Below are 12,838 nucleotides of genomic sequence, written 5' to 3' on the forward strand. Positions count from 1 at the left end.
ACACAAATTACCTAACGAGCTGGCGTCTGTACCGCCCCGCTTGGGAGAGAGGAAAGTGGGAGGTCGAATCACCCTGCTCGCTTTCAGTGCCAAACACAAGGAGGCTTTGCGTGCACGCAGCGCCTCAAGAAACCCAGAGAGACCCTGAGGGGGAAAAAAAATAGACATTGATTGCCTTGAGCACAGAGCGGAGCCGATCAGGACAATTGACGTTAGGGTACATAGAGTTCTTTGTGATGGCTTTTCTCCCCTTTATCTCATATTCATCGTTTGTGAAAGGTGTCTTTTACGGAGTCCTTCCTGTGTTTTTGGTTTCTCATGACTCGATACCTCCCTGATTTTGTCCCTTGCTGCGGCACAGAACTGCAGAAGGGCATCAGTGGGTACTAGAGACACAGGAATCATTTCAGCTACTGCCGTTTCTGGGCTGAATCAAAGGCTGGGTTGTTTTTGAAACGTCACACTTCGTGTTTGATTAGACCAGTGACTGCAACACCCACCCGGAGCCCGCGCCTTCCCCCGCGGAGAGCAAGGCACAGCACACACTGTTACCCGGAGGAAAGGCAGAAACTCAAGGTTTGGGGACTGTTTTGGTGAAGTTAGGAGACCCGCAATATACATCTTGCACAGACGAGAAACAGCGTTGCAGCTGTTCTTGTCTTTCCCCCCCCCCGCTCAGGATTTTTTTTTTTTTTTAAGCATTCTTAGCATTTCCACTTTCTAGCTGAGGCTGGCTTCAGAAATCTGAGGAATTATCATCACTTTTTCATTGTGGTTGGTTTCCAAAATTTGCTTATGCTCCTCTGCAGGCGAAATATGTTATTGGTTTGTTTTCAAAGATTAATCCAGTGTTGAGTCCCCAACCCCCTGTTGCTGTTTCAGTGCAGTGCCTCTCTCTTTTGGCTGCTACACCACAGCTTGTTCTTGTTGCTGCTCACAGCTACATCTGTTGATGGGCTGGGAGCCATCTCCAGCTATGCAAATGCAGGTCTTCGGAGCACCTTCTCCAGATTTTAATCCCACGCAGTTAACTTCTCCTGGAATCCAGGAGCTCTGTGGCCATGCCAGATATGCCTGCTGTAACTTGAGTTGGTCGTGTTCTCCCTCGTGTGCAGAAGGCACAAGGCTTTTCTGGACCGAGCTGTGGTTCTGTGTTTGTTTTTAAACTTAACTACCACGGCTTCATGATTTTTGTGTTAAATGTGGCAAGCTCTGTAAGCTTTGGCTAAAGACTGACAGATGTAAGATATTCAAAATTCACATGGAACAGCATTTTATTACCTTTGGTTTATTTACCTGTGATTGAATAGCTTTCAATTACCCTTCTCATCTCTCCAATAACTTGTCAAACTACCTGATTTATCTCTGCGCCCAGATTCTACCTTTCTGTTCTACTGCCAATCCCCATCCTATGTACTTTATAGTAAACTTTATCCCATTTTACATGATCGCTAAATGACCTTAATTTTCCAACTCTGTTCTGAAGGCTTCTATGTGATTGAGAGCTGCCCTGCTGAGATTTCACCTTTCCCCTTTTATACATCCATAGGTTTAGATTGGGTATTAGGGAGAAATTCTTCTGGGTGAGGGTGGTGAGGCCCTGGCACAGGCTGCCCAGAGAAGCCCCATCCCTGGAAGTGTCCAAGGCGAGGTTGGAAGGGGCTCTGAGCAACCTGCTCTGGTGGAAGGGGCTTGGAGCGAGCTGATCCTTAAGGTTCCTTCCAATCCAAACCATCCTGTGATACTTCACAGTCCCCCTTTGGTCGCACAGCTTCTCCGCGGCAGCCGGGAAGCCTCTCCCGTGCCAAGGGAGGTTTTCAGGCCGGTTTGTTCTGGTTTTTTTTCTGTCTCCTCGCCGCTCAGCGCGGTGGTTTTCACTCCTTTTTGTCAGCGTCGCTGGAACCCTTTCCCCGTCTCCTTCCTGCCTCGGCCGAGCCGTGGCACTGCCGGCCCCTCAGCGCCCTGCAGCTCCCCGCGAGGCGCCTCGCTTCTCCCGTTCCGTGCGCCCCGTGTCCCGCTGCCCTCAGCGCAGAGCCCGTGAGGGGACCCGCAGAGCCCGTGAGGGGACCCGCAGTGCCCGTGAGGGGACCCGCAGCGCCCGTGAGGGGACCCGCAGAGCCCGTGAGGGGACCCGCAGTGCCCGTGAGGGGACCCGCAGAGCCCGTGAGGGGACCCGCAGCGCCCGTGAGGGGACCCGCAGTGCCCGTGAGGGGACCCGCAGAGCCCGTGAGGGGACCCGCAGTGCCCGGCGCCGCCGGAGCCCCCCGGCTCCGCCTTCGCTCCTTCTCCAGCGCCAGCCGGGAATGTCCCTGCCCCGCTCTGCCGCCGGCGCTTGTCCTGGAGCGAGGCGGGGCAAACCGGCAGCGCTTCGTTCCCGGCGCGTCCCGCGGCACTCCCCGCTGTCCACGGAGCCGGGGGCTGGGATCACGCCATTCCAGCGGGGCTCCGGGATGCCCGGGGGGATCCGAACGGCATCCTGCCGGGATCCCTGGGGGATTCACGCCGGCATCCCCGGCGGGCTCCAGCCGCGATCCCGCCGCTCGCCCCCTTCGCACCGGGGGCCCTCCCCGGCGTTGTTTGTCCCCCGGCGCGCTCCGTAGCGCGTGCGGCGGCGGCGGCACGAGCCGGGCCCCGCCCCTACCCGGCGGTGCGGGTGCGCGAGGAGGGCGAGGGGGGCGGCGGCGGCGGCGGCGGGAGCGCGCACCGGCCGCGCGGGCGCGCACGGGGCCGCGCGCGCACGCCCCCGCCGTGCGCACGCCCGCCCGCCCGCGGCCGGCCCCGCGCGCGCGGCAGCGACTCGCAGGCGCCATGGCGGCCGCTCGCTGCAGCGACATGGCGGAGCCCCAGCGGCGCCTTCCCGGGCAGGCGGCGCCCGCCGAGGAGGAGGAGGAGGCGGAGGTGGCGGCGGAGGTGGAGGTGGCGGCCGCGGCCGCCGGTGGGGCTGGATCCTCCTCCTCGTCGTCGCCGCTGCCGCCGCCGCCGCCTTCGGCCGCGGCGGAGCCGGAGCCGCTGCTGCTGCTGAACGGCGAGGCGGAGAGCATGTCGGAGCCCAGCCCGGAGAGCGCCAGCCAGGCCGGGGACGGGGAGGACGAGGACGAGGAGGAGGAAGAGGAGGAGGAGGAGGAGGAGGAGGAGGGCGGCGAGGAGGAGGAGAGCAGCCTGGTGGGCAGCAGCAGCAGCAGCACGAGCAGCGGCTGCTGCAGCGACGAGACCCGCTCGCCGAGCCCCGGCGGCGGCAGCGAGGCCGACGCCAAGGAGGAGCCCAAGGGCCCCCGGGGCAGCCAGGAGGACGGGCCGGGCCGCGGCGGCGGCGGCGGGGGCGGCAGCAGCTCCAGCAGCGTGTCCAGCGGCGGCGACGAGGGATACGGCACCGGCCCCGGCACGGGCGGCGGCAGCAGCTGCGGCAGCGCCACGTCGGGGGGCCGGCGGGGCAGCCTGGAGATGTCCTCGGACGGGGAGCCCCTCAGCCGCATGGACTCGGAGGACAGGTCAGTGTCCGGCGCGTCCCCGCCTCGGCAGCCCCCGCTGCCCGGGCGCCGCCCCGCTCCCGGCCGCGGGGCTGTCACGGCAGCCACAGGTTTCTCCGGCCAACTTGTGCCGGGCCCCCCTGCCCTGCTCCTCGGGCCCCCCGCCACGGCTGCCCGGCCGCGGAGGAGGGGGCGCTCCCCGGCCAGCGCCGCCGATCCCTGAGAGCCCCGAGCGGCCCCGCCGGGCGCTGCCTCCTCCTCCTCCTCCTCCTCCTCCTCTTCCTCCGGGGCCTCTTTCCTCGGAAGCTGCGGGTTTTTCTCAGATGGTGCTTTCGGGGTTCTTCAGGGCTGTGTCTTGCGGCAGCGCGCAGGTGGGGTGTACTGAAGCTTCGGGATGGGAGATGCATCTCTGGATGCGGCTTTACCTGCGCCCGCAACAGGGTCTCTGCTCTAGAGGGAGAAAACCGAGTGAAAGGCTCTTAAAAACATGGGGGGGGGGGGGGGGAAATCGAGTTTACTAAAATAAAAAGGAGGCCAGCCTTTCCTGCATTACGTGTGCACAAGTAATAATCATGCACGGTGTGAAGTGAGGCTCGGAGTCGTCTTTGAATGAGTTCTCTTAATTGTGAATTTCAGAATCTGTAAGGATGAGTTCTTCAGCTTTTGTACGTTAAAGCTGCACATTTCATTTTACCAGGATTCTAGCTCGGTTCTGGTGAAAAGGCACAACCGAATTCTCACACATGGTTGGATTCGACCATTCAGATCTGTTTCAGCCTACTGAGTCAAGCATTTCAAAGAACATGGCTTATGTAGTAGCTCTCCCCGATGCTGTATGCAACAGTTTACTTGAAAAACTGAAAATAGGATGGGAAAAGGACATAAAAACAGTGTGAAAGTGCTGTGTGCCCCTTGCTAATTAGTCCTTTCAAATAGTTTAAGAAACTTGTACAATTTTTCCATATGTTTAGCAGAAAAAGTACCAGACTTGCCTGCTAAAGTTGCAGTTAAGTAACAATTAGAATTTTATTTGTATTTTCTTAAGATAGTTTTACTGTTAAGTGTGCAGAATTACATGGTTTGGTCCAGAAATGGACTTGGAATATGTGTTAGATCGAGATCTTTGTAACTATACAAGTACCCGTATTTCAGCATGACTAGACCTAACCTCGAAGATTAAAACCAGCCCAGCAAACCCCTCGTGAGTGAGTCAGTTCCCCAAAAACCATGTAATTGGCCTAAAAGTCTTAAGAAGACAGAAGAAAATTCAAGCCTTTGGTTTCCATCAGACTTGAGACTCACAGAAATCATGTTTTCTTTCTTCTAAACTTATGCAAGTGGAAAGGGGGTGTGGATGTTGGGGTTTGTAGGTTTTGTTTGTTTTCTGTTTTTTTCAGAAGCTGAGATTTTATGTGCAATTGACTAAGTATGGGCGTAGATTTCTGGAAAAACACCAGGTACATAAAGGAGCTCTAAAGATAACAGTTTCTTACTTTTCATAGAGTGAGAGTCTAAATCTAATCCTGATCTTATCCAAGTGCATGTCAGGGTTGAGGAAATAACAGAAATAACTTGCAGGGGTTTTCTGGAAGTAGCGTCATTATGCCTTGCCCTGTGCACTCCAGAGCTGGTTGTTACTTTCTTTCTCTGTCATTGTTCTCGTGGTCCTCTTGCTGTACGTGTGTGGGTCTTTGCTCCTTCCCTTTACCACCAGGAGTGGGACTCTTTGTGTTTAGTGGTTTAAATAAGGACCGTGCCTTGTTTAAATCTTTGCAAAGTTGTATCTTGACCTGCCAGGGTGAAAACTTGGGGTGTTCAGAGTGAGTTTTGTGTTGTAATTCCAAGGCCTGCTTGTTGAGTTGGTGGGAGAAGAGCAATGCTACCAAGAGTGCCATTTGTTATTCCTGGGGCTGGAAATTTTCCTTTGGTGTGCACTTCTTGCTGCAGCGTGTTAGAATGCTTTATTATTTTTGTCACATGTAGTCCAGCAAGTTGCTCGCTTGACATTGTGGTCCAAATGCTTGCTGCTGCTTGGAAGGCAGCCACAGCATAATCCTGTGCCTTTCAGATGATCACACAGACAAGCAGAGTGTTGCAGTAGCTAGGGGATGTGCTGATGAGTTAGAGTGTGTAAATTGGAATATTGAAATACCAAGGAAGAGCTGGAAACAGTTCAGACTTAATATATTGAAATCCTTTATTGAAAGAATAAATCATTCGCTGCTGTGGTCACCTCTGAATGAAAATGTAAGTTCTGTGACTATCAGAGAACCATATTTTGTCTATTAAGTGTTGTTTTATATGGGGTAGTTTATTGTACAGTACTTCATGACCTTTGCTGACTCCCTGTGTCTCCAAAGTCCTGAGGAGCTTGGTGTCTGACTCTGTGTGTTGTAAAGTAAGATTCCCTGGGGAGGGAGTAGAGAGAAAAGGGAAGAGATGGAAATAACAGGCTTTTCAGACCCTGGGTTTAGCCAGAGGAAGCTGGTAGGAGAGTGTACTGGGTAAAGACTCTCCTGCTGTCAGCAGGTTTGGTAACATTCAGATCATGCCCCTGGGCTTGGGATTTTTTTTCTTGCTTCCTCTTTAGAAAATTTGAATGAATTAAAGGGTGTGGTAAGAGGGCCTGAATTCCATGAGTGATCAAATTCCCATTTCCTTGTGCATGTTCTTTATCGTTCTCCACGGTGTGTTATCTCTCATTTTTCCTTTAGTGATATCAAATACAAATGAAGCAGATGTAGAGGAAAATCTTGCATGTGGTCAAGATAGAACTACTGTTCAGCAACTTCTATTTTTAACATTTTATTGTATTTTGAGAGTATCTGCTGACAGAAAAAATAATATATATGAAATTGGTCAGTATTTATAATAATACGAGAAACAGCTACAGAGGTGACTATTGATGCCCTGAAATTTAGGGTGAATTTTGACCCTCCATTTCCATGCCTGCAGATAGACTTTGTGCTTTGTTAAAACATGCTTATCTTCCCTCCCAAAAAACCCAGAAAGGAAAAGGCAAACCCCAGACTGACACCTAGGATAAATAACCAAGGTGGCATTTTCAGCTCAGCAGGAGAGTTCAGTGCAGTAACTCTAGGACTGGCAGGTATCTCGTTGATCCATTTTTTTCCCTGGGAATTGTGCTAAGTTCCCACTGCTGTGCAGGAGTTTGTCTGTGACTTTTGTGAGCAAGGATCAGCTGGCTGAGTAATAATAGTCTGCATTCAAGCCGAGTGATCCTCTGGATTTACAGTTGGAACAAAGACTATTATCAGCACGTGAATGCTGCTCATTTTCTTGTGCCTTTCCCTAAATTGAGACCTCTGGTGAAAGGATGGATGTGTTCCTCCAGAGTCCTCTGGAGCTGCTAGTCTTGCTGCAATGCTGAGAAACATTTGACAGGACTTGAAAAGAAAAAGTAATGGTTCAGTTAACTATAAATGCTGAAGCTGGACCTAAGCAAATGCATGGATTTGGGTGTAAACCAGCTGAGCTGAGTGTGGTGGAGATGCATCTGCAGCTCCCTGGTGTTGTTATTGCTGAATTATGGTATTTTCTTACAAACACTTAGTTTACTGAAATAATTTAAATATTGTTTACTGGAACACTTATTATGGAAATATATTTAAATCTGAAATAGTTTCATCATCAGATTTTGTTTGATTTAGAAAGCAGTGATAGGTCTTGCAGTTTGAAGTTGTTGAGCAGAAATTTGAGTAGTAAATCTGAATGAAGAGCTTTTTTTGTTCACCCTTGTGAATTTAGCTTGTGTCTTCATACTGTCACCTAGAAGTTACTCCTGGTTTACTATTCTTACATTATCTTTACCCTTCTTAGCAGTTTATCCTTTGCTCCCTCCTCCTCCTGGCAGGGCAAGGAGCATGGAAAAGGTGCATTTAAGCTGCAGGATCAGCTGTTCTGCTGTGTGAGTGCTGATTGATGTGCTCCTAGGCCAAGTGTAACAGGTTGTCCTTGGACCTATGTAGTAATCTTTCCCTTAGGCACAGCACTGCATAATGTCCATCTTACAGGCATGAAACTTGTAAGGCTTTTTTTTTTTTTGGGAGGGGGATAACCTTTTCATGTTTTTTGTTATTCACCAATGAGTCAGTTATTGAGAGGCCCTGACTCAAGGAGTACTCAATAATAGTCAATGACAATTTGTGTTCTTAACCACATAAGACTTGCAAAATACTTCTAGAAATATTATTATTCTGGTCCTATTTAATAGATGAGCAGTTTTGAAAACACATTTCAGATAAGTTTTTCAGTAATAAACTTTTTTGTGCTTCAGATTGTGATGTTTTATCATTTTACTGAGTGAAATGACAGTGTGGAACTAATGGGTTGAAAGATAAGAGGTTTAGACATGAAAATTCCAGGCTCTAGTCTGAGTTTTTTTAACTCTCATGTAAAATGAAGGCCTTGTCAACCTTTAAGATGTTTAAAAATATTAGTCAACCTTCAAGATATTTAAAAATATTAGTTTTAATTCTAGTCTTTATTTTGTCTATCTTTTAAAATCTTAAAAGTGAAGAACTTTCAAGATTGACTTGGCAGTGGCATGCAAGTTGTATGGGTGACATTTATGAAGGCAGAACAGTAAATTTGCAATATAATACGGAGGACATGTGGTACTAATAGGTGTGTTTCATGGATCCATGTGACCAGATTAAAAAGTGCTTCAGGCCTCTCTTTGCTGCATAGTCTCACTTGTTCCTATGCAGGAAATGAAGAATCATTCATTAGCACTTATGGCAAGGTGGTTAAGTCGTTAAATATTTTTTTTTTCAAGTATGTGTAACATTGCCATGTCACAGTGAGCTACACAGAAGTTTACCCGAGTTTCAGAAATTCTGCTGGAAATTGTATTTGCAGTATTTCTAACTGCATTTATTGTTGCTGTAGTTATTTGCTTTCAAATTGCAAAATAAACCCCTTGTTTCTGTAATGGTTATGTTCAGGCCTTTCTGGCACGGGAGAAAATAGCTTTTGATGGGTAGACAAAACAGCCCAGATATTTTGTATGGTGAGTATCTTTATTACTGAAGCTGTTGGTTGGTATAATTGAGTGGTTAACATGAGGTCTTTTTGTGAACTAGATGAAAGAGCTTGGTATAATGAGCTGTTATAGTTATTGTAGTAAGATGTAAATATACTTCATAGAATTTGAGAAAAACATTTTCCTATTCAGTGTAAGACAGAGTTCGTTTTGCTTTTATGTAGGATTTGAACATCCACACTGGTCTGTGTGCATTTTGTGTTAAGTTTGTGACCTCATCAAGTCTGGTAACTTCTAAGTACAATGTTTAATAGGTGGACTTTTTCAGAGAATTTCCTAGGCAGTAATGGAATAAAATGGTCTTGGTTTTTCCTTTTTTTCCCTCTTTTTTTTTTTCCCCTTTCCCTGTTTAATTTCCAGTGAAGTTAAACAGGGTGTCACACACAGCCTGAACAGCTGTTTGGCAGAGATGTGACATCACATTTCTGGAGCTGGTCACAGATAAAACCAACTCCTTTGGATGATGCAGTAGAAATGTTCTACCATACCACTCCTGCTCAGATCCTTCCACAGCTTTCTAGTACCTTTCATATATTTACATATTTTTTTAAAACCCCTGCCCAGCTGGAGAAGAGCAGTGGGGGAATGAGCAGCAGGGAGAGCTGGTGTGGAAGTCAGCAGTGTGGAAATCCACCTAGAACCCACTGCCTTGGGGTGGTTGTAGAGCAGTCTGTTGTTGGCTGGGAAAGTGGTGCACGGCAGAGAAGGGAGATGAAAAGCAGATGGAGCTTTTGAGACAGCAATAGAGGTTTCTGGCAAGGGGACGATGTGAGATACACACAGAAAACTTCTGGGATGAGAGGGAATGAGATATGTCTAATAGCCTGAGGGGAAAAAAGAGAACTTAACCCAAAGAAAGTAAAAAATTGGTCTCTGCTGTAAAGTAGCCAAGTAATTGCAAGGAGTCATAGAGACAGGTGGGAATGTAACTTAACTCCAGTTAAGTTGTGCAGGAGACTGAGCAGAAGAGGGTAAGGAACTTCTTCGTATGAACAATGAGTTTTATCCACTCTCCCCACTGCTGTTAAAAAAATATGATGGCATGACTTGCAAAAATACAAAGTGGTAATTTTGTAAGATTCCCTGAGGTAGAGATTTCTTTGGTTATCTATCCATGTAACTGATTATTTTTTTAACTATACGCTTTCTGTCTGGGGTTGTTCATTTAAATATGAACATGTTAAAAAATATTTGTTTTAGAAAATGAAATATAAATATTCCATGCTGTGCTTGCTGCTTATCATTGGTTTTGTGATACGCAAAGATAGTGATTACAGTTGTGGTTTTGCAGCATTCAAAACCAAGAAAGAACTGGGGAAAAATTTTGAAGCCTTTTGAGATGCTGAAGTACTTTTTTCCCCCCCCCTTAACAATGGTAAAATGTAAAGCAAGAAAGACCTGGGATTTCTTTTCCCATATCTAATTTTCTTCTCTATACTAGAATTTACATTCTTAAATAAATTCTGCTGAACTTCTGTTGCTAATGTTTAATGAATACTTTCTTTATTTGATAGAGGTTGCTTAAGGTATATGCCAAGATATTTGATAGAGAAAAGGAAAAGATTTATGATTTTGAAAGTCCTGTTATCCTGGTGCACCATAGAGCTGTAATTCACACAGCTTGTGTAATGTCAGAGGGAGAAAACTGCACCTTGGTGGTTTGAGTTGAAACTTGTAAAAAACTTACAGTTGGCTCACACAGTGGTATTATGATTTATTAAATATGCCTCAATAAGAACCTAGCATAAAGAATTTCTACTTACTATTAATTCCATGTAGCCTTTTGTATAAAGTACTAGCTCCCCTGTAAAATTGCAGTAAAGTCTTTATTTTGATCATTTTACAGCACATTTTAGTTTATTGTGCTGTAGTAATGACTTAGATTCCAAATGAAAAAAAATCTTACAAATGCAAAGAAAATATTTTGATATGTGCAAACAAAGAAATGTAAATATTTCTTTTTCCTTTGAAATAAAACTCTTTTTGGCATGTTTTTCGGTGGGCTTCCTAGCATTGAGTTGAATGCTAGGTTACAGCTTAGACAGTTGGTACAAGTAGAAATTAATTATTCAAATTCAGTGTCCCGCAGAACAGGAGTCAAACCTTCATTTAGGACCTTTTTGTTATGAATTTTGCCACTTAGTGGAGTTGTACTTTGCTGGTTTCTTTGCTTTTGATGCATGGTTAATACTTGAAGGAGCAAGTATTCACTGAAATAGTGGGAAAAGTATTTCACAGTGGAAATAGGCAAGGCTGCTACTGTATACAGTGCTAGCCTAGCTGTGTATTTTTTTCTGTTTTAAGTTGAATTTAACATGATGATAACTGGAACTTTTTAGATCCGCTCTGTGAGTTTGCATCTTTCTTTGGTCATTTTATGTTCCACTTGTTTTCTGTGTTCTGGGGTGAGGGGAGGTATCCTGAGGTTGGGAGAATGGCAGGGTAATACCTACAGCAGATGAAATTTCCTGAAGGCTGTTACCTTCCAGTGCCGATTGGACAACTTCATACTGATTATGGGTCTCAAAGTGGGAAGCACTGTTAGAAGAATAAATTATTTCTGGTGGTTCTTTAGTGAGTGTTTTTCTTCTCTGTGCTAGTAAACACACCCCATTATCAGTAAAGACTGAAAATTGTGAACCACTTGTTGTTGTTCTCTAACTTTTCAGGGAGATTATCGAGTTGAAGAGGACATGGTTCCCAGAAATGAAAGGCAGTTTTATTTGTATCTTTAAGGCAGAATCGAGTACAGTTTCTTGATTTGTGTAATCTTTTTGCAGAATGTCATCTTTGTGCTGTCATATCACAAGGCACATATGTTTAACCTGCTTTATTTTTGCACTGCTCCTCGGATATTTTGGCATTCCAAGTTTCCTCATTGTGTTTCCAGTTGCTCTGTGTGCTACAAATCCTGTGATGCCCTGAGTTTGTGTTATGCAAGTATTACAAGCCTAAATACTCTAGGAATAACAATCTAAATAATCAAATTAAGTGATCCAGGAGAGTGGAAACAGCTCTAGAGGTGGTGAATCATAACACACTTTCTCAGTCTTGTTTTGTTTCCTGTGCATGTTTGTTATTTTAAGTTCCTTCAATTTCTCTATCTCAAAGAGCTTTCCTATCTTCCCTGGCTTTATATTATCAGGCTGAGGTGTTTGCAGTGTTCCCTTTTCTAGGTGTTTATACCTTATCTAGACAGAGCTTTACTCTGAAATAATCTGCTGCTTCAAAAAGAATTTAAAACCAAGTTTTTAATGTTACCACTTGCTGTGCTGTATAAAATTCTCTTCCTTGACTATTTTGTTTTCCGCTGTGTTGCTTGCTTAGTAGTCAGATAACAAAGCATATATTTCATAAAGAGTTTTGCAGTCTTGTTTTGAAGATTGATTTATGAACACTTTTTGAGTCTGTTCATTTTGACACGTTTTTGTTAGAATAATGTAATCAGTGTAAAGCATAGATTTGATAGGTTTGATTTCCAGAAAAATGCTTACGTGATTCAGAAGCACAAGTGCTTCCAAGTGAGTGGGTGCTTTCTTCAGTCATGCAGTCCTGGAAGTGAAGGTCTTTTTTTCTTTATGTTGCCTTAACTTATTTTTGCCCATGCTGCTTTGCCTGCATTGCCTGTGAAGAGCTGTGGAGTCAGTTGTTCTGTCTGTCTGCCGGGGCTCTTTGTGGATGTCATGTGCCAAGAGAAGGTGCTGCCTTCACAACACAGTGCTGGACTTTCACTTCATGCAGCCCTGGCTTATTTTTTTTGATCCAGGTATTCTGATTTCTTGCTACTACATGAGTTATCTTTCTCTTTGGCAGCCATTTAGTGTTCTGCATTCTCTCTTTACTCTTTTTTTTTTTCTTTTTTCATAGTGGTTTGTCCACGTACACTATTTTTTTCTTACTGGTGGTAGGTTTTCCTGAACTCAGCAAATGATCATTATCAGTCATGAAATTATTTTGGATACGTTCTATTTAAAAGCTTAAATGGTTTTCTCAGCAAAATCAGCCAAAAAACCCCTTAGATATGCAGGTAGCTGGAGTTGCTTTCTGTCTCCTTTAAAGATTCTCTCTGGGCTGGTTGCTGGTTCAATGAAAAGGAACTGTAAGAGCTCTAAAGCATAATGGTATTTTCCTGCCACAATCAAACTACATCCATTAAAGTAAGACAAACTGTTTTGCTTGTGAAACATCAATGTTTGGTTTAGGGAATTAAATTGACAAATTACTGAAATTTAGTAGGAGGACTTTATCTGTTAGCAATCTAGATGTATCATAAAATACCAAATTTGCCAAAGATGAGCAGAGGAAC

General features: G+C 45.7%; 1 protein-coding gene across 2 annotated transcripts in view; it reads left to right on the forward strand.

The window, feature by feature from the left end:
- Window positions 1–2,808: 2,808 nt before the first annotated feature.
- Window positions 2,809–12,838, forward strand: part of AEBP2 (AE binding protein 2) — a 40,536-nt gene continuing 30,506 nt past the window's right edge. For both annotated transcript variants that reach the window (XM_053978928.1, XM_053978929.1), the window contains exon 1: window positions 2,809–3,488. In XM_053978928.1, coding sequence (XP_053834903.1) covers window positions 2,809–3,488 — 680 coding nt within the window. The remainder of the gene's footprint in view (window positions 3,489–12,838) is intronic.

The sequence above is a fragment of the Vidua macroura genome, chromosome 5 (genome assembly GCF_024509145.1).
Source record: "Vidua macroura isolate BioBank_ID:100142 chromosome 5, ASM2450914v1, whole genome shotgun sequence".
Lineage (NCBI taxonomy): Eukaryota > Metazoa > Chordata > Aves > Passeriformes > Viduidae > Vidua > Vidua macroura.